This window comes from Adiantum capillus-veneris, chromosome 10 (genome assembly GCF_014529385.1).
Source record: "Adiantum capillus-veneris isolate H3 chromosome 10, ASM1452938v2, whole genome shotgun sequence".
Classification (NCBI taxonomy): domain Eukaryota; kingdom Viridiplantae; phylum Streptophyta; class Polypodiopsida; order Polypodiales; family Pteridaceae; genus Adiantum; species Adiantum capillus-veneris.
The window spans coordinates 71,439,227-71,460,788 of record NC_140940.1 but is presented as its reverse complement, the minus strand read 5'-3'; the positions used below and the strand labels follow the sequence as shown (position 1 = coordinate 71,460,788).

Sequence of the window (21,562 nt, the reverse complement as noted above, 5' to 3'; positions counted from 1 at the left end):
CATAAACTTGGCACGCTAGGCCTCTACATGAGGATTGAGGGTCCCAATACTACATTGTTTCATTGTTCTAGCGGGAGACTCTAATTTGGCCCACTACCATAGCATTGAGTCAAGTGATATGTATCCCAAATGGGGGTCCAAGGTGTCAAAAAGTATTTCCCTTTGAAAAAACCTCTCCGAGCAGGGAGTCATTTGTGAAGAGATTTACCACTAGGAGTTGTTTGTTATCTAGTAGGGACAAACCTTGGATCTTCCGTCTTGCAACAGTGGCTTCAAGCATGGTAACTAGGGAATGAAAACGTTAATGGAAATGGTCTATGAGCTTTGAGAATAGCATAATTAAGAGAATTAGAGTAAGCATTTTCATGAGACTACTTTGAGAACATAGAGGGTTAAGTTAATTAATGATAGCCACATAATCATTATACTTAATAAACTTGGCATGATTAATACTTTTGCAAGAGAGAGAATAAGAGAGCATGACAACAATTGAGGACCGGATTTATGCGGAGCCGGTCTCCCCTCCAATAGGCTTTTGTATTATTGATTCTCACTTTAACAGAGACTTGGTACAATACAATCTTTGTGTTCCTTGTGACCTAGGTGATGCAATGAAGAAGGAAATCTTCATGCATCACGAGCATAACACAAACTTTGTAAAAACATTAACCATCCCCAGCCTCAACCCCAAGACCTCAAACACCTTCAAAGGTGGAGAGAGCTAGCGGAGAATGAGGGTAGGGTAGAGGAAGAAGAAACATTCATATGAGAAAGGAATAGTTCCTCACTTATGAACACTCTTATTGCTTAGAATAGCATAATAGCATAGTAGTGAAGATGAAGAAGATGGAAAAATTAAGCATTTAAGCATGGCTCTTGGTTGGATTTTCATTCCATAGCCAAGAGTGTTGGTGTAGGCTCTCAACTTCTCAACAAGCTTGGAGAAGGAGATGTAGAAGGAGCTCTTGCACTTTGCCAAGCAAGAATCAGCATGTGAGTGTGTGTGAGAGAGAGTATAACCCCCAAGAACACCCCCAGCGTTCTTTAGCCTTTGGTTGACCTCCCCTTATAGCTCATGTTGGAAGTTGATTGGACCCCTACAAACCTAGCTAATCACATGCATAGTGTATATCAAGCAAACATGCTAGCCTTTGGACAAGTGTCTCCCTTTCCCCTTTGAGAGAGAGGACTGGATAAACGCATAAACAATTAATTAAATTAGCTAAATTATCATTGGAACCCTTGAGAGGCCAACCCATGGCTTTAGGCACATCACGAGGGAAACATGGATAGGAACTTGACATGTGTCCATATTGCTTATTTAGACTAGGCTTGCCTTGTGTGAGGGTGTGTGCGTTCTCTCTCATGCCCCTACAATGAGGGCTCACCCCCCCTTGAGTAAGGATCTAGTTTGACTTTTGGAACACCTAATGCCCCTCAAGCACCTTATTCATGGAGCACCTTAGCACCTTAGTCATTAAGCACCTCAAACACCCTAAGCACCTTAGTTAGCAAGCATGACAAGCACCTCAAAAACCTTAGTCAGCAAGCACAACAAGCATCTCAAGCTTGCACTGGGTTCCACCTCAAGCACATCCCTAGCTTGCCTATGGTCTAAGGACTTTTAACACTAGCCTTTGGAGGTATTTAATGAAGCTAGCCCTAAGTTCTTTAAGCTCCATTAGCTAGCATTGCTCTTTGACATACCATCTCTCATTTGGACCCTTTAACCTTGGTCCCGTGTTGAGATAGATTCATAAGCACATGTCTATATCCTAACCCTTGTTCCCGTTTATTCTATGACATTAAATGATCAGTTTAACATGAGAAAATCATTTGGGTTGGTTAGGATATTAGATTTTATGACATTACCTCTCTCTTGAAATCATAGTCGTCCTCAACTATGAGGTAGAAGAGATAAAGCCTTAGTCATTAGTCGATGTTTGTTAGTGGATAGAGGATCCCTTTTCAGCCCATGACACCATTCCAAGATGGATGACTAATCCATATTGGGGCTTGGGAGACTTAGCTACTGCAAGCATGTCTACTCTTAAGTCCATATCATAGTTCCAAAGTAGAGTGACAATTTCTACTTGGTGTTTGAGAGACGTTGTCAACACACACATGATTCTAAGCATGCATACTACATGTCGTAGTACCTTGTCTTCATGCCGAAGGATAGCTTCGAATTGTAGCACCACTTATTGGTCTTTGATTTTTAGAGGGTCTTCAATAATTGGTTCTCTTGGTGGATCTCCTTTGTAGGGATTAAGTAGGCTCGCATGAAAATCATTGTGTACGAGCCAATGGTTGAGCAACTTGAGTTGATAAGCCATGTCATTGATTGTGTTCAAGATTTGAGAAGTACCATAATATATATTTGCTAGTTTAGCATAATAATTTTGATGGCCTGTAGGACTTTTGCCCGTTGTTTTCCTCAATCGAGCCTTGGGAAACTTAAGTAAGACCCAATAATTTTGTTTGAACGTTAAGGCCCTTTTGTGTTTGTCAGTAGCAGCTTTTTGACTTTATGAGAGATGAATATAGCCTCCTTAATCTTTTGGAAAGATTCTTGTAGGTCATGGCTATACTCGTCGGCAACGAAGATCTTCCCATGTACTTTAAGTAGCAAGGGACTTTTAGGTCTTCCCATTATGATCTCAGAAGGTGCCTTTCCCATAGTAGTATTGAAAGTATTATTGTATGCATACTCCACAACGATTAAGTACTTTTCCCATTTTGAGCGTTGATCTACTTTTGTAACATAAGTCTTTAGTAGATCGAGAATCCTAAGATTGGCTATCTCACTTTGGCCATCCGTTTGTGGTTGGTAGGTTGAAGAAAAATTTGATCTTGTACTTATATTTTCAAAGATACCTTTCCAAAAATTAATGTTCATTCTAGGATCTCTATTTCACACGATGGATGTTGGCAATCCATGGTGTTTGAAAATCTGAGATATAAAGAGAGTTGCCATTTGGTGTGCCTTAATAATCTTTTTGACAGGAATAAAGTGTTCTTGCTTCCTAAACCTGTCTATTGTCCATAATTCCATATTCTCATGGATAGACTTGGGTAATCCAAAGATAAAACTTCTATGGATATACTATCCCATGGTGAATTAGGGATTGGCAATGACTGGAGTAATCCATGTTGCTTCCCTCTATCATAGTTGGTCTTTTGGCACACCACACATTTGAAACATACTCTTGTATGTCTACTTTCATGGTAGGCCAATAGACGTATATATCTACTCCTCAAAGAGTAGGTTGAATTCCTCTAAGAGTAGGTTGAATGTCTCTATGCCCCGCATAGGGAGGAACATGGGATTCATACATGACCTTATCACAAAGGGAGTGAGCAACAAATAGCCTATTGCCATGGAGAAGCTGTCCATCCTGCAAGGTGAACAGTTCCTCTTTCTTTCCCAATGCAAGGGCTGACATTATATCTTAAAAGTCAGGGTTAGTAGCATACTCATCTATCATAGAAGATATACATTAGGAAGAGGATGAGGTCTAGGAGGGCCTCTTTATTTTCCATGAGGTTATGGAGGTGATTAACATTTTGATGAATAGTTGTATGGCATGTGTTCAAGAATGGTGGTATGGTTTAACCAGATAGATTTTAAATTCCATTTTGGGGGGAAATTTTAATTCAAATAAACTAATTGTTTTACCTATTTGAACGCAAAAGTTGTGCTTTGATTACTTTCTTAATACTAAAGGTTTGAATTTCTTAAATTGCCAAATAAAGAGGCCCTCCTAGACTCCATTCTCTTTCTAATTTCATTGTGAGTTGCTATAGACATCGCATTCACTCTTGGTCATCTTGAAAGTGCATCGACCACTTGATTGTGCTTACTAGCAATGTGAGAAATATGAGAATAAAATTGAAAAAGAAAATTTGACCACCTCATTTGTTTGTCAAAAAGATTGGTTTGCATCATGGATTACTTGAGACTTTGGTGGTCCATTTACAAAATAAATGGAGTCCCAAATAAATATTGCTTTCATGTGTCTAGGGCATGTAGAACAACTAAAAGATCTTTTTTGTATGTGCCCAAGACTCGTTGATCGGCATTGAGCCTTCGGATCTCATATGCTATGGCATGCCCTTCTTGAAGCAAGACTGCTCCAAGGCATTCACCACAAGCATCACATGGACTTCAAATGGCTTTGAGAGATATGAAAGCATAAGCACTGGTTGATAGGTAAGATTCTCTTTGAGTTTGTCAAAAGAATTTGGCTTTTAGTAGTCCATGAGTACCTAACGTCCTTCTTTGTTAAGTCCTGTAATGGTCCTGCTATTTAAGAGAATTTTTCTATTTAGCAACTATAGTATGCACACATGCCAATAAAGCTTCATAGCTCATGTACGTTCCTTGGATTAGGCCATGGTTTTATTACCTCCAACTTTGATGGATCCATACGGATACCATCTTGAGAGATAATATGACCTTGGTATTGAATTCCTTGAAGAAAAAATTTGCGAGTCTTCTTTTGATTGATAAATAGCTTCTTCTCCCTCAAAGCTTAAAAAATTACCTATGAAAAATCACCTAGACATGTTCCTTGTGCTTCTCGATGGACTTGGAGTAAATGATGATATCATCAAAAGAACACTCTAGTGAATTTGCGATAGGTCTAAATATTTTCTCCATTAAACAATTAAATGTGACATGGTGCTCTCCTTTGTAGGGCTTACGTAGGCGCACATGGAAACAATTGTGAGAGCCATTGGTTGGGCAACTAATTGAGTTGAAAATCTATTTCATTAATTGGAATCAAGAAAAGGACCATAGTATCTTTTTGGTAGTTTAGCATAATACTTTTGATGGCCCGTTTGATTTTTGCCCATCATTTGTCTCAATCAAGCCTTGGGAAACTTAAGTAAGACCCAATCATTTTCTTTAAATGTTAAGGCCCTTCCGTGCTTGTCAGTAGAATCTTTTGCCTTTGTTGAGAGATGGATATAGCCTCCTTAATCTTTTGAAAAGATTCTTGTAGGTCATGGCTATACTTATCGATAGAGCGAAGATCTTCTCATGTACTTTAAGTAGCAAGGGACTTTTTGGTCTTCCCTCTATGATTTCAAAAGGTGATTTTCCCATAGAAATATGGACAATATTATTATACACATACTATACAAGGGGTAAGTACCTCTCTCATTGTGAGGGTTGGTCTACTTCTGTAACATAAGCCTTTAGAAGATAGAGTATTGTAAGATTGACTGTCTCACTTTGATCGTCTGTTTGTGGATGATAGGCTCAAGAGAAATTCAATCTTGTACCTAGATTTTCAAAGAGACATTTTCAAAAATTACTGGTCATTCTAGAAACTCTACCTGACACGATTGATGTTGGCCTAGTAGTCTTTTTTATAGGAATAAAGTGTGCTTGCTTGCTAAACTTGTCCACTATTATCCATATTCTTGTATTCCCATGGATAGACTTGGGTAATCCACAAATAAAATCCATGGGTATAGGCAAAGGCTGGCGTAATCCAAGTTGCTTTCCTCTATCATACTTGGTCTTTTGGCATACCACACATTACTCCTCAAAGGGTAGGTTGAATGCCTCTACGCCCCCCATAGGGAGGAGCATGGTAATCATACATAACCTTCTCACAAAGGGAGTGGGTAGCACATAGCACATTTCCATGGAGAAGATAACCATCCTACAAGTTGAATGGTTCCTCTTTCTTCCCCAAAGCTAGGACTGACATTATGTCTTTAAAGTCAGGGTCAATAGCATACTCATCTATCATAGAAGGTAGATCATTGTGAGTTGCTATAAACACCGCATTAATGTTGTCGTGAAAGTGCATTGGCCACTTGATTGTGCTTATTAGCAATGTGAGCAATATGAAAATAAAATTGCAAAAGAAAATCTTCCCGCCATATTTGTTTGCCAAAAAACCTGGTTTGCGTCATGAAGTACTAGCTTGAGACTTTGGTGGTTTGTTCGTAAAATAAATGGAGTCTCCAATAGATAGTGCTTTCATATGTCTAGGACATGTAGAACAACTGAAAGCTCTTTTTCATGAATTCCCAAGAGACGGGTTCATCCATGTTCAGTCTTCGGATCTCATATGCTATGGCATGCCCTTCTTGAAGCAAGACTGCTCCAAGGCAATCACCACAAGCATCACATTGGACCACAAATGGCTTTGAGAGATCTAGAAGCATAAGGTCTGGTTGGGAGGTAATATTCTCTTTGAGCTTGTCAAAAGTATTTTTCTCCTTAGCAGTCTATGAGTACTTAACATTTTTATTTGTGTCATGTAATGGTCGTGCTATTTGAGAGAATTTTTCTATAAAGCGTCTATAGTATGCACACATACCAATAAAGCTTCTTAGCTCATGTAGATTCCTTGGATTAGGCCATGCTTTTATTACCTCCAGCTTCAATGGATCCATTTAAATACCATCTTGAGAGATAATATGACCTAAGTATTGAATCTCTTGAAGGAAAAAATCACTTTTATTTTGATTGATAAAAAGCTTGTTCTCCTCAATGCTTGAAAAATCACCTAGAGATGTTGCTTGTGTTCCTCCTAGGATGATATCGTCAAAGAACACTCCAGTGAATTTGCAGTAGGGTCTAAATATTTTCTCCATTAAATGATTGAATTTGGCTAGTGCACTAGTCAAGCGAAAAAACATGACTAGATATTCATAAAAACCAAACATTGTATTAAACGCGGTCGTTACAATATCTTCATTCACTATCCTTATTTGATGATACCCACTTTTAAGGTCAATCCTATTGAAGTAGTTCAAACCTTGTAGATTATCAAACAGATCTTCGACCTGCGGCACGTGAAATCTGTTTTTGATAGTGATATGGTTTAGTGATCGATAGCTTACACACATGCGGTATGTACCATCTTTCCTTTGCACTAAAAGCATGGGAGAAAAAAAGGGAAAGGAGATAGGCCTCACCATCCCTTTGTCTACCAATTCTTGTCCTTGCCTCATGATCTCCTCTTGTTAAACTTGGGAAACTCAATAAGGAGGCTTACTAGATGGTCAGCTTCCTGGTAGGAGCTCAATTCGATGGTCATGGTTCCCTCGTTTTGGAGATAAGTCCATAGGGATATCATCGATAAACACATCTTGGAATCCATTTACAAAATTAGACAATTCTAGTTCTTCTTGATTCCTAATACTTTGCTTTGTTAAAACATTAGCATCACTTTGACAGAAATCATGTATGCAACATCTGAGCTTTTCATTGACTCATCAAAAGTAGTTGAATTTACAAATCGTGTAGTAGAATCAGACTCACAGTATCTATATACATGCTCTTTTCCCTATAGGTGAAGTAGATTCTCCTTTCAAGGAGCTTTATGTTGGCATCCATGCAGTTGAACCATGGTGCCCCTAGGATAACATCCTCATGTTGGAGAGGAAACATGAAAAAGTCTTCTTTGTCGACGTAAATTTGGACATGAAGCCTCAACTTCCTAATCAAGGGAGTAATGGAGGCTTGTTGTCCCTTGAAAGCTCCATCGGATGTTATATTATTTCCCATCTCAAAAGCTTGAATGCCCAACTTAGTGGCCAACTCCGTTGATAGAAAGTTGTGAGTAGAGCTAGGGTGAAATAGGATGAAGGCATCATGCTCCCTTACCTTTCCCCAAGCATAGGAGAGAGGTGATCCTTTGCAATGAGCATCCTCTTATGGAAATTCAATCGTGGAAGCTCTAGGAGTCTCATTGCAGGCATTTCTTTTGGGGAAAGAACAGTAGCCATGTCATAGCTCCCCACACTTAAAACATTTGTGGTCCTTACAAAAAGTTTCTAGCTCTTCAGCAGAGAGTTTATTTTTACCTTTATAAACTCCCTTCTCCTTGGAGCGATTGTTGTTGCTTTTGTTATTGAAATTGCCTTCGGAACAGTTTTGGGCATTTTTCTTCCCCTTTTGCATCATTTAAATCTTTGTTTTGCATGGGCTTAGTATTCTTTTTGCCCCTTGTTGTAAATTGATGTGCAAAGCAACCATAGTGTGGTGGATTAATTTGGTGGTAGAACTAGGCCGTTGAGAGTTGACATACTCGGTCATTTCTTCAGGTAATCACGCACAAAATTGTTGCTTTTGCTCGGCGAAATCTATCTTTTGAAAGACATTATCCTTGAGATGTAAATCCCAAAACTTGTCCACATATTTGTGGATAGCTCGTTGGAGAGCAGCTTCAAACTCCGTCAGACAGCAAGCACGTTGTCCTTTGCATCGCTTGCAAGATATTGCTTCATGATGGAAACTTGTAGAGTGTTCCATGTCTTTGGGGACTTGCCGTTGCCACGAAGGCTAGCCCACCATTGACAAGAACATTTCTAGTAGTGCATAGCTACATGGTGTAGCTTGGAGGAGTCCTTGAAGCCCTTGTCTCCAAAGGCCGCATCAAATTGTTGGATGAAGGCCCAATACTTTGTCGGTAGCACCAAAGGTGCCATCATAGGTGAGAAAAGAGATACTCTTTCCTCCCTCTTTGAACTTCTTGAGATTTTGAGAGCTTTTCCATGGAGGGTAAGATTTTTGATATCCTCTTCTCTTCTTTTCTCTAGAAGAATATCTACTGCTTTCATCGAAAGAGGAGGAAGGTGAAGAAGAAGGAGAAGAGGGTGAACTCTTTCTTGCCATTTTATTCCTTTGTTTCATCTCTTCCCTTTTGAAATGATGAGGAGGACTATGGGTTGACCGTTTCCTCTTGGGAGGAGTTGGCGACCGTCTAGACCTTCATCTTCGAGGAGCGACATCTTTAGAGGAACTTAGGGTTTTACTTCTTTCTCATTCTCTAGATTCCTCCTCTCTTATGGGAGAGAGTCTTCTTTTTGGAGTCTCATCAAGAGGCTTCCTAAGCTCTCTCTCCTCTAGGAGAGGAAGGGAAATCCCATAATCACGAAGCTGCTGAGTAACTTTGGCTTGCAAAGCAGGGTTGCCCATAGATTGTTGCAACCTAGTAAAAAGGTAATTGACAAACATGGGGGCATCATCATTAGCACCTTCATGTGCAAAATCAAAGTTGTCAAGTAACTTTGGCTTGCAAAGCAGGGTTTCCCATAGCTTGTTGCAACCTAGTAACAAGGTAATTGACAAACATGGGGGCATCATCATTAGCACCTTCATGTGCAAAATCAAAGTTGTCAATATACATTATACTCTCTTGGTTATTTTCAGTCATGCTAATTAAACTTATGTATAGATTTCTTTGTGCATTGATACCCTCAAAAACCTTAGTCACTACTCTTCTTTAATTTTGAAAATTAGTTCTCAAGCAGCCACACCCGTGGTTTAGAGTTTGTTAATTGTAGAGACTAGTGGAGAGAGTCTAACATTTCTTTGTTGATTATTGTTCCTATTGACCTTGCTTGTAGCTCAATAATGGTTAAGCTAAAGGCAAGCCCCGAGAGACTCCATTATTTAAGACTATCGTTCCCAACATTGTACCTCGAACTAAGTCCTTCTCAACCAAGATTAATGATCTTTGTCCCACTTACCCTATTGCAATGAATAGGTCCAACCTTTCATAGACAACTTAAGGACCTCTCTTCTTAAGAAACAAAAGAGAAACCAATAGCTCTGATACCAATGTAATGGAAATGGACTATGAACTTTGAGGATAGCACAATTAAGAGAAAAGGAGTGAGCATTTTCATGAGACTACTTAGAGAACATAGAGGGTAGACTTAATTAAAGGTAGCCACATAACTATTATACTTAATTAACTTTACTTGAACAATACTTTTGCAAAAGAGAGAGTAAGAGAGCATGACAACAGTTGAGGACCGGATTTATGCGAAGCCGGTCTCCCCTCCAATAGGCTTTTGTATTATTGATTCTCACTTTAACAGAGACTTGGTACAATACAATCTTTGTGTTCCTTGTGACCTAGGTGATGCAATGAAGATGGAAAGCTTCATGCATCATGAGCATAACACAAACTTTGTAAAAACATTAACCATCACCAGCCTCAGCCCCAAGGCCTCAAACACCTTCAAAGGTGGAGAGAGCTAGCAGAGAATGAGGGTAGGGTAGAGGAAGAAGAAACATTCATATGAGAAAGAAATAGTTCCTCACTTATTATCACTCTTATTGCTTAGAATATCATAATAGCATAGTAATGAAGACGAAGAAGATGGCAAGCTTAAGCATTGAAGCATGGCTCTTGGTTGGATTTTCATTCCATAGCCAAGAGTGTTGGTGCAGGCTCTCAACTTCTCAACAAGCTTGGAGAAGGAGATGGAGAAGGAGCTCTTGCACTTTGCCAAGTAAGAATTAGCATGTGAGTGTGTGTAAGAGAAAGTATAGTCCCCAAGCACACCCCCAACTTGCTTTGGTCGACCCCCCCATGTAGCTCAAGGTGGAAGTTGATTGGACCCCTACAAGCCTAGCCAATCACATGCATAGTGTATATCACGCAACCATGCTAGCCTCGAGACAACTGTCCCCCTTTCCCCTTTGAGAGAGAGGACTTGATAGATGCATAAACAATTAATAAAAAATTAGCTAAATTGTCATTGGACCCCTTGAGAGGCCAACCAATAGGATTTAGGCACACCATGAGAGCAACATGGAGAGGAACTTGACATGTGTCTTTGTTGCTTCTTTAGACTATAATTTCCTTGAAATTGTCATTGGACCCCTTGAGAGGCCAACCGATAGGATTTAGGCACACCATGAGAGCAACATGGAGAGGAACTTGACATGTGTCCTTGTTGCTTCTTTAGACTAGACTTTCATTGTGTGAGGGTGTGTGTGTTGTCTCTTATGAGTAGGGATCTAGCTTGACTTTTGGAACACCTTAAGCCCCTCAAGCACATTAGTCATGGAGTACCTTAGCACCGTAGTCATTAAGCACCTCAAGCACAATAAGCACCTTAATTAGCAAGCACAAAAATCACCTCAAGAAACTTAGTCAAAAAGCCTAACAAGAACCTCAAGCTTGGGCACGGTTCCCACCCCAAGCACAACCCAAGCTTGTATATGGTCTAAGGAATTTTAACACTAACCTTTGGAGGTCTTTAATGAAGCTAACCCTAAGGCCTTTAAGCTCCATTAGCTAGCATTTTTTTTGACACACCATCTCTCATTTGGACCCTTTAACCTTGGCTCCGTGTTGAGATAGATCCATAAGCACTTGTCTATATCGTAAACCTTGTTCCCATTTATTCTCCCACATTAAATGATCAGTTTAATATGAGAAAATCATTTGGGTTGGTTAGATATTAAATTTTATGACAAGAACCAATGGCAACGAACAAAAATTGGGCTAGTGGGCAGCCTTGCCTAATTGATCTTTTGACTTCACGCCCACAATCTTGTGCTAGCTCTAAGAGTGTGTACCAAAACATAACTAAGGTCCGAACCCCCCAAAAATAGCATGACATCTTCTTTGAGTGACCAGTTGATCCAATCATAGGCTTTGTTAAACTCAAGTTGAAGTAGGACACACTGGTGATTAGTGAAGTTCGCATACTCAATGCCAACCATTGGTGCCAAAATGTTGTCATAGATTGACATTCCTTTGATAAATTGGTGTTGGTAGGGAGTAACGGCTTTGTCTAGGAGGGGAGAGAGCCTAAGGGTGAGAGTTTTGGCCATTGTTTTTTGTGCCACCATAGTGATGGGCCACCAATGTTTCACTTGAGAGTATCAAACTTGCTTGGGGATAGGTTAAAAGAGTCTTATTTTTCTAATGTTTGGATCTAGTACTCCCTCAACTAGAGCTTGGTTAGACACGTGCGTGATTGAGGACTTGAAATCCTTTGGGAATTCCTGGAAAAACTCAATCGTCAAGCTGTCCCATTCGAGGAAAGACCCAACTTACTTGACTCTATTTGGGAGAAACTAAAGGCTCTTGCTTTGGTGGTTTCAAAACAATGCCATCATTGACACCACCTTTTTGATTCGCCTTAGTAAGTTTCATAAGCTTAGACCTTCTATTACCATGGATATTAGTAAGGTCTGAGAGAGGTGAACATGGAGAGCACGTATATGAGGACATTAAGTGATTATAACATTGAAGTTTTGTCTTTGTGGCTACATACTTTGCAACTTTTAACAAATTACCTAAGCCATGTGGACCCCCTTCAACAAAAGCATTTCATCCACAATCCAACCTGAATGTATGGGGGGAAATATATATTCTTTATTATTCTAGATACGGATGATTGGCCTTCTAGAGAGAGACTTTTGTGTTTACAATGAAGCACTCTACGCACATATCAAAATCAAGGCTCTTTGAACATGTAGTGTATACGAAACTTGAAATTTCCTTATTGCAACAGTTATAGGGATACATGTTTCTTTCTTTTATAAACACTAGTAAGCTTCCTGCCCTTTGTGAATGTCACCCTAAGAGAGTGCATTAAACTTGATTCCATCAATAAAGATTGTATACTCTCCTTCAGCTTGCACTCTAGAGCCCTAGGCAAAACCCAAGGAGTTTGAGTCAGCTTTGTAAACCCATCCGAAGTAGTCCACGCGGTCAATAAATGCGCCATATGGACAATTTTCCACAAGTCCACCTAGCTCTAAATGTATTTCTCTTTCCACTCAAATGGTTCCATGGCAAGTTTCCCACATTATTAAATATCCAACCAAGGGATGGTTCTTTGCCTAGGGCCTATAATGAAAGGGAGCATTCATCCTCGGTAAACGCTGGTGCAACCAAAGTTGGTCTACCATAGAAGATGGCATGGGTAGGTGTGTGCAAGCTAGCATAAGCATGGCAAAGGGCTAGACCAGATACAAAGATCATGGGCAGACAATTAGCAGTGGATGTGTATGGCTAATGCGGTTTTTAGGACAAGAAGAGATCCAGAAGGGGCTAATTTGGGTAGCAAATGAAAGAGGTTCAAGGTGCAGTCTTATTGCTTGGAAACATAGAGCTTGAAATGATGTGCAAGCTAGTCAGGATATCTCATCAAACAGAGCTATAGAGTCCAAGATATTTGAGTTTGAAGGTGCAGTGCATTTCAAGTCGGATACAGATATGGCAGGTGGAGACAAGTGATCCAAGCCAGTTTGGAGTTGCGGGTGTGTAGTGCTTGATTTATGGATCCTGCTCGTCTTTTCAGATCGGCAATCTGTGTCTCCGATATCAAGTTATTAGTAGTCAAAGTTTTATCGGGGACTGGGTTTGTGCCCACTTGATTGCATTGGGAGTTGTGCCATATCGCATTTTTTGGGCCTCGACAGGGTTCAAGCAGATAGAGCATACCGTGTGGAGTCAACAAGAAGTCACGGCTTGTCAATCGGGTCGTTGGTGGTCAAGCTACAATCTAGTAAATTTGGGGACACTTGGTAGTGAGGAGTCACAGATGGGTTTTTCCGTTTTCTGAGACCTTGATTGGCGAGCAAGATGAAGTCTAAATGTGGGAAAATTTGGTGGGTTTAAAGTCAAGATCCGGGTCTACTGGCTCGAACTTACGCTCGGGTACCGAACCTTGGAGCACCAAGTTACACATGCTTGAAAGTGACAAGAAAAAGTTTTTTCTTTAACATTTAAAAGGGGACTTTGGTGGTATTGAGTCAGCCCCATGAGACACGGAGTTGAGGTGTTGCCACATGGTGCAAGGGAAGTCCCACATACATGGACAAAGCATTGGGTGTGAGGGTATAAGTCATGTGGCGTGAGCCTATAGAGAGTGTATAAGGAGGAGAGAGGAGATTCCCTGTGTGGTTGAGCTTTGGCGATGGCGCTCGTCTTGTGGGCATTGTGCGTGCGTAGTCAGGTGTCAAGCAGTGTTGTTTTGGCCAAGGCCAAGGCCCATGGCAGTAGCCGACGGTGGTAGTTCTTGTGGTAGAGGCGGGTACAAGATGATGACGTGGCACTATCACCCTTGGGTAGAAGTGATTCACATAGGCTTGCTATAGGCCCAATTTTTGAGAGGAAAGGGGGAGCCCCCACTAGCGATATTGCTAGTGCTAGAGGGATTGTCCCATGGCATCGAGTACAGACGAAGGAGGGAGAGAGATTGGCTGGGAAATGGCAATTCAAACCGGACGAACAAAACAAAGGGACGTGTCCCACAACATGGGAGAAAGAGGAATTAATAGCTTCAATGCGGTGAACCCATGCAAGGGTTTCTAAAAGGAACAGACCAAGTGTATGCAAGGCAGAAAAATTATTTAAGGAGCTTTTTTTGGGGCTGTACGAGCTAGGAAACTCCTTCTTTTTTCCTTTTTTTGCACATGAATTTTTATATATTGAGGATTGTGCCGACTCAAGATTGTTTTGTACATGGTTGTGTGAATGATAATGGAATCCATCATTGCAATCTCTTGGTGTCAATTCTCCCTTCCCCCTTCTCTTCTCTGCTTGTGTGTGTGTGTGTTTATGGGCATGTGTCCGCATGTGTGTCCCCCGAAGTCTGTCGTGCGAAGGGAGATAAACAGAGGCCGTGGGTGTGTGGAAGGCTGTGAGTTGAGCAGAGCAGTATGATCGGGTTTGTTTGATGCATTACAGAGCGTGTGTGCATATGGTCGTGTGCAAGTGGCAGTTTGCTTACAGATAGAGTCGAGTTTTGAAGGTGAACTCTAGTGGATTGGGGCAATGTGTATACCCTGGGCTATAGTGAGGCAATGTGTTGTGTTCTGAGTGTGTTCCCCTTTCCCCCTCTCCAGCACCTTCTCTAGATGGTTGGCTTCAAAGAGGGAGATCGTTCTTTTAACACTCCCAAGGAGAGTTGATCTAGCATCTTCGATCTCCTAGGAGCGATCCTCTGGGTTGGCCTATGATCTAGCGTAAGTGGTTGAACATTAGTAGAGCCATTTCATTCAGATCTTTAATATGTTTTTCGACGCCATCTGTAAGACTTGAGTATATCAGACCCCTATTTATTTTATCTCTGAGGGCCCAAAAGAAGTGTGCATGGTTGGCTTCCTTTGGTTGTGAAAAACGTTTCTTTGGAAAGGATTCTGGCCTTCCTCGTCTCCTCTAATTGGAGCTCAGCCAAGTCTCTTGTAGCTTCAAGCCATTTTTTGTGATTAGCTTCCGAAGCAGACGCTTCCTAATTTTTGGTGGTAAGAAGCTTAATTTCTTCAATAAGCTACTTTAGATGTCTCTCTTGGCATTTTTGCATTCTAGGGCTTGCAGTTTTCATTGCTTTTTCCATATTCTTGGTGAAAATATCTTATACCATCCTAGGGCTTCCCGAATTCACTTCCTTCCAAATCTTGCTCACACCTTTGTGAATGAGGGTTTTAAAGAGCGGATCCTTGAAGAGGTAAGTCCTAGACGAGAGTAATTTCTTTGACCCATCATGGGGCAATGATATTCTTGATTAATGCTTTTAAACATGATGCTTAGTGGCAAGTGATCCGACACTTTCTAAGAGGTTATCACATTTAATTGCAGCCAAGGGAGTAACCAATCACCTTGATGAGAGAAATAGAACTGGTCAAGTCTAGAAGCCTTACCGGCATATTGGAGGCTGGTGTATGTGAACCCAGGAATGTTGCTCGAGGGCCCTATCTCCCAAAGACCCATTTCTTGCAGAGGCTTAGCCATTTGGACCTTTCAAATTCAGCTAACATGTTGGATGCACAGTCTTGTCTCTTCTCTTTTCTACCATATTAAAGGCTCCCACCAAGAGCCATTCCCCTCCAGCATGGAAATCCTTAAGCTATCCCTAGAGCTTGGCTCTATCCTTTGTCCAACAGGGATTATAAATGTTGATGATGGTGGTATGGTGGTCTCCCCGCTTAACCTTAACTCCTAGAGCTCTTTACGAGGGATGATTCAACACCACTTTTGGTTTCAAATCTCTGTTCAACACCATGAAGACGCCATTGCAACCACCAACACCTCCGTTGTAAAAGACTAGCTTGGTCTCCATGGCGTGCCATTTTTTTCTAGCATCTAGGTGATGTTCTTGGATCGCCCAACAGTTGACACTCTTGTATTTTCTAACTTTCTCCTAGAAAGGAGAGATCTTTTTTGGGGTAGCCCATTCCATGTGTGCAGTACGAGCTCTTCCATCATTGAGAAAAGGGGTACAAACTCCTCTACCTCTAGACGTTCTACAAATGTACCCTCTTTCCTATTATTCTCCTCTGCTAGATCCAACCTATCCCCCTTTGTAATGTTGAGGTTTTCGGGCTCCTGTCCCGAAGCACCTAGAGATGTTATCATAGAGGAAGGCGGATTTGGGAATATCTCGTGGGGATTCTTTAAGCAGTCTCGAATGTCTATGCATGTGACTTGAACCGCTTGCATGAGATGTGGGAGACTTGATGCCATCCTTCCTCTCTTTTTCTGAATGTGGGGGGCATAACAATCTTTTGAACCAGAGGGGATGTTGGTTTTTCCTGGTTAGGAGATGCAAAGCAATAGCAGGGGGTGGCCTTAACATTGCTATGATGGGCTTTGGTTGGTTTCTCCACATTCCCCAATGTTCCGAGGTTAGAGCTATGTGGCCCATTTTTCATGGTCTTCTCAACATCCTTCTGTGGAGTCTCTTCTTTAATATACATTTGTCCTATTGAAGGCGTGTCTTTTTGGCCCGAAACAAGGCTGTGGGATGTCATTGCAACATCTTGTCACGATGTTCAAAATTGTTGCACTTGAAACATGCTCCAAAAAAGATGCCAAAGTTCAGCGGGATTACCCTCAACACAACCCCTATGCTCACTACTAGATTCTTCAGCTGGTGCTTTCTGAGATCCCACCATATACATACCTTGTCGGCAATAGTGTCCACCAATCTATTAGATGGTATAATCAGAGGCGTACCTAGAGCCACTGGAAGATCTTTGAGATTACTTCTGAGCCACAATGAGAGGCTTACAAACTGCACCCACACTACACATGTCTTGGAATGCATTGGGAGATTCAAAGGAGGGATACCATGGAAGAACGTATATCCGCCAAGACCTTTTAAGCATTAAGGGGCTTTTAGCTAGGACCTTGGCCACGGCCACCTTGTCACTTGACTACACACAGAAGAAGCCTTTAGCTAGGTATTGCGCATTGGAGACACATCCTACCTGATTGAGGATGTTGGGAGCTAATTGATCAGCTCAAGTCTTGCAGGCACTCTGCCCATGAAACCAAAGATCACGTAGATTTAGCTAGCTTGGCAAGCTTTTTCTTAATCAAATCAAGAGGAACGACAACAATGAGTGCGTCCTCCACTTCCACACTCTAAGGGAGTGCTTTCTTAAGGGCTTGATATGCCAAGTCCCTCTTTGTAGTATCCGGGGGCTTGGTGGGTGCCTCAGCTTCTTCTAGCGCCCTTTTATTTATGGATAGTGCTCAAAATCTCAGCCAATTCCTTTTCAATCATGGGCATGTGTCCTTTTAACTCCTCTTCATTCATAATTCATTCCCTATATACCGTTCTGTTCCCCCCCTCATTGTTTCCAAGGTACCACCTTCTCTGCTTGGGCCACCCGTCTATTTCCGGGCCTTTCTCATTCCCGCATGGTGAGGGGATCTCAACTTCTCCATTGTTGCATACGAGGGCTTATGCGCTTTTTCCATGAACACTTGAGCTACAGCCGGTGTGAAACGACCTTAAAGCCCCACAGAAAATCCAACAACACGTTTTTTTTAAAACGGTCCTACAGATGATTGTGGACTTCTACACAATCTGTTTTTGCGTGGCCACAACATATATGGGATCGATCGTGGTCGGTAAAAATATATTGAACGTGATCCGCCAAACACTTCACTTCACAAGGCCATAGCCAGCGCCCCAAAATTGATCCTAGTTTATTGCTATGACCGATGGATCGCGATCCGTGTAGAGGCAGCTCACTGTAAAAGGAAACACATTCAAGCCAGCAGCGCCCAAGGCTTGCTGGAAATGAATAAACACCCACTCCCCTTTCAAGCACAGCGTCAGAGTCACCCTTCAAGCTACGCAAGAGTGAGCCAACAAGCCTGATCTCTTGCGTGTGACAGGATAGCATTCCAAAAGTGCTCGCTTAGAGATGTGCCACCAGGGCAAACCCGTTTGCAGCGTTATCACCTCCAAAACTCTCTACCCAGCTCAGGACACCATCGGCTCTAGTGAGTAGCTTAGAATTTTTCTCATGCAGGAAACGGGAGCCTTTTTGAGTGTTTTTCATACAATACATAACCTCATGAGCTTCTGTTCGGTATCTAGCTAGGTATGATTGGGGGTAGGGGACCACCGCCCCCCCCATTAGGCCGGCGGTCCCCTGCCCCCAATCGTACCTAACTAGGTATGCCGTGCCTCCCTCACAGAAGCTTGTGATGTTGAGGTAAGTCATAATGTGGGAATTATGTGAGAATCTGTCCAAAACTCTCTACCCAGCTCAGGACACCATCGGCTCTAGTGAGTAGGTTACTTAGACCATTTTTGTACGTGATGAGACTTGAACTTGCTACTAGTCAAAGAATTCTAAGTAGGCTTCACATAAATCAAATTTAGATATTTTTCATGGCAGTTTTGGTTAGAGGGAGGGTAGAGTTAAGAGCAAATCATAGGACAAAAAAAAGAGCTTTATATAAATTAAAAGCAAAGCAAACTTTTAAGATTATGGAGCCTAGCTAGTGGTGCCTATAATATCAAATGTAGGAAATAAGAAGAAGTTTGGGATAATAATAAAAAGCATAATAAGGAGATATGATCCCTAAAATGAGAAAAAAACATTGTTGACATTATTGAGAGTAAGCAATACAACAACTAAGCATAGTAAAATGACAGGAAAATTTGTGAACAATGTTGAGAGATTGAGAGTAAGCATTACAACAACTAAGCATAGTAAAACTAGCATAATGACGGCTACAGAGTAGGTGCTAAGAAACTTTGGGTGCCAAGTTACATTTTGTGTATGTGTTTGTGTGTGTGTACATGCATACAATGAGCTAAAGATCTTTGATGAGAAATGGGGAGAATTTTTTAGCAGAGAAGCTAGTAGATGAGTTTCTCTATGAGATGCCTTTGGCATGTGCAATATTCTATGAGGATAAAAACTCTATGAAATGTGGAGTAATTTTTTTTTGTCTTTTTTCATGTTGTCCTTGCTGCATGGCACCTGTCTCTCTCTTCCCATCCACGTGCCTTGGGCCCCCCATTTTTAACTCAAGCCCAAAGGTAGCATCTAATGAGATTTTCCTTAATCGGATCCAAAAAATGATTTTTGCACATGTACGTGCTTGGCATGTGGGATAGCCTTTATTTGTCAACAAAATAGCCTTGCATGAGATTTCCTCTATTTTATCTACATTTGAGTATGAGCCCCTTTATTTATTGTATGCATGTTCATTTACATTTCCATTTAAAAGATCTAACTCAAATTTACTTGAGCTGATTGTATGGTGATCCTCATGAAGGTACTAGAGATCTACAATTATTTGATGAGTTATGCATGTCTCTACATCAAGTAGAGTAGGATCTAGACTAAACAAAGATTTTATTCACTTTGAAATGAGGCATGAGTTTGAATGATATATGCATGTTTGCATTTCAGCGTAGACTATTGTATCATAAGATCACTATGATAGTGGTAAGCATAAGATGCATTAGGGAAAATTTGGACTCTCAAAGGGTCTCTATAATGAGGTTTGACTTTGTCTCTCTTCTATTAAGTTGGTGAAGTCCTTAAAGGATTCTTTAAAACCTCATCAAGTGACATATCATGGAAAGATATTAGAAACTACTTTCTAGATTCACAAAATTTGACAAATTTGGAGTTGATCTGTAGAAGCTATGGCCTCCTTGCTAAATCTAAAATGTTGGAAAGATTCCATTTATAAGAGGAGTTGTCAAATCAAAATATGGAGTCTTTTAGAATATGAGACATCTGGTGGCATTCTATGTATGTGCATGTGCTTGTGTGTGGTGTCGGTGTGGAAGTAAATATTAGTACTTAGTTTAAGAAGATGTTAGTGGTGACCTGATAGTGTGTAGTCAATCATATGCATGATAGAGTTGAAAATTGTATTGTCTTATGTGAGTCTATACCTTTCGCTTTCCTTTGAAGCTGTGTTTGATACTATCTTAGATTCATCTAGGTATACCAATTAAAAAATCATAACCTTAAACAAAAGTGGCATAATAGGTAGAGCCATAATCATAAAAAATTTACTAGCCATAATAGACACAACCAAAAGCCAATCATAATTATAAAAATAACTGAAACAGCAATAAAAAACCAACCATAAACATGAAAATATGTGAATGGGGAATCGTAAGCACACTTGGCTTACCATAGACATAGACAAAGTGATAGCCTTAAGCCAACCATATTAACCATAAACATAGTCCAAACAAAAACCATCAAGCAATAATAACCATTAACATGGACAAAATCACAATCAAAATACAACCATGAGCAAGTCATAACCATATAATATTTAGCAATGGTATCAATAACCATAAACATAGTGATACCCATAGTCATAATCATTCAACAACCATAGAAATATCCGCAAATGAAGTGACAACCAAGGGCCAATAACATAACTGACCATTTTGAGCTATAATGGAAAGTTAGACGTTGCTTCTTCTTCATGTAGCCAATAGTAGTGTCTCCCAAGCGAAGCAAACCCGAAGTACATAGAGATGGATAGATTGTCTCTCTCTCTCTCTCTCTCTCTCTCTCTCTCTCTCTCTCTCTCTCTCTCTCTCTCTCTCTCTCTCTCTCTCAGCATTCATGGGCTTTTAAATTGCAAAGTTTCAAAATCGATATTAGAGTTTTTGATAGGTTTTGCTACAAAATTTGTAACTCATTTGAGAGGTTTCGTAAAAAAGTGAAGGAAACTATTGGCATCGATACATGGACATGATACGTCTATATTGACATTGCACAAAGCTTCAAGTAAGGAATTAATGATGTTTCACATGCTATAGAACTCATGGCTAATTGAAAATTGAAACTTGAAAAAGAATAGATGGGAACTGCCTAAGTGAAATATTCTCATCATATAAGGAACACATGTAAATCAGACATGTAGGGATTTTGAAACATTTTTGAAAGATCTTTTGTGGAAGAAAAGGGTTTCTTTGGAGCTATACTCGCCCTATTTCTCTCTTTCCCGACTCACTAGTATCTAGTTCATAGACACTAAAGAGTGATTGGGGTAGCAACATAGTCTTTGCACATTTCAGGAATATAATTTTTGTTCCTCGTCAATAACATAGCAACCAAATCTTTGGTAAAACAAGCAATATGGTTTCTTTAAAAAAATTGAGCATTCAAAGATCTACAAAAATGTAGTCTGTATAGTTAAAAAATTCAAGATATGTGTTATAAATTTTGGAAGCAATGTTTGTTGAGTACTCACCATAATTGAGTAGGTGAATCATGGACCATGAAAATGCTAGCTATATTGTGTTTTCTTGATTGAGAGAGAGAGAGAGAGAGAGAGAGAGAGAGAGAGAGAGAGAGAGAGAGAGAGAGAGAGAGAGAGAGAGAGAGAGAGAGAGAGAGAGAGAGAGAGAGAAACTTGCTCCTATTTCTTTTTTATTTTGTAGCATGAGAAAGGTTTTGGAGAGACATCAACATTGCTCAACCTCCCAACAAAATAATGCAAATTTGACACATAATCTAGAGGTAGAATTGCTCTTTTAAGTTTTC

The 21,562-nt window shown here is 40.5% G+C and overlaps 1 protein-coding gene across 4 annotated transcripts in view; it reads left to right on the top strand.

Moving 5' to 3' along the window:
* Positions 1-21,562, top strand: part of LOC147449038 (MADS-box transcription factor 6-like) — a 146,158-nt gene that overhangs the window by 32,022 nt on the left and 92,574 nt on the right. For all 4 annotated transcript variants that reach the window (XM_086521500.1, XM_086521499.1, XM_086521501.1 and 1 more), the window contains one exon: positions 21,460-21,538. In XM_086521500.1, the coding sequence (XP_086377626.1) occupies positions 21,460-21,538 (79 nt within the window). The remainder of the gene's footprint in view (positions 1-21,459; positions 21,539-21,562) is intronic.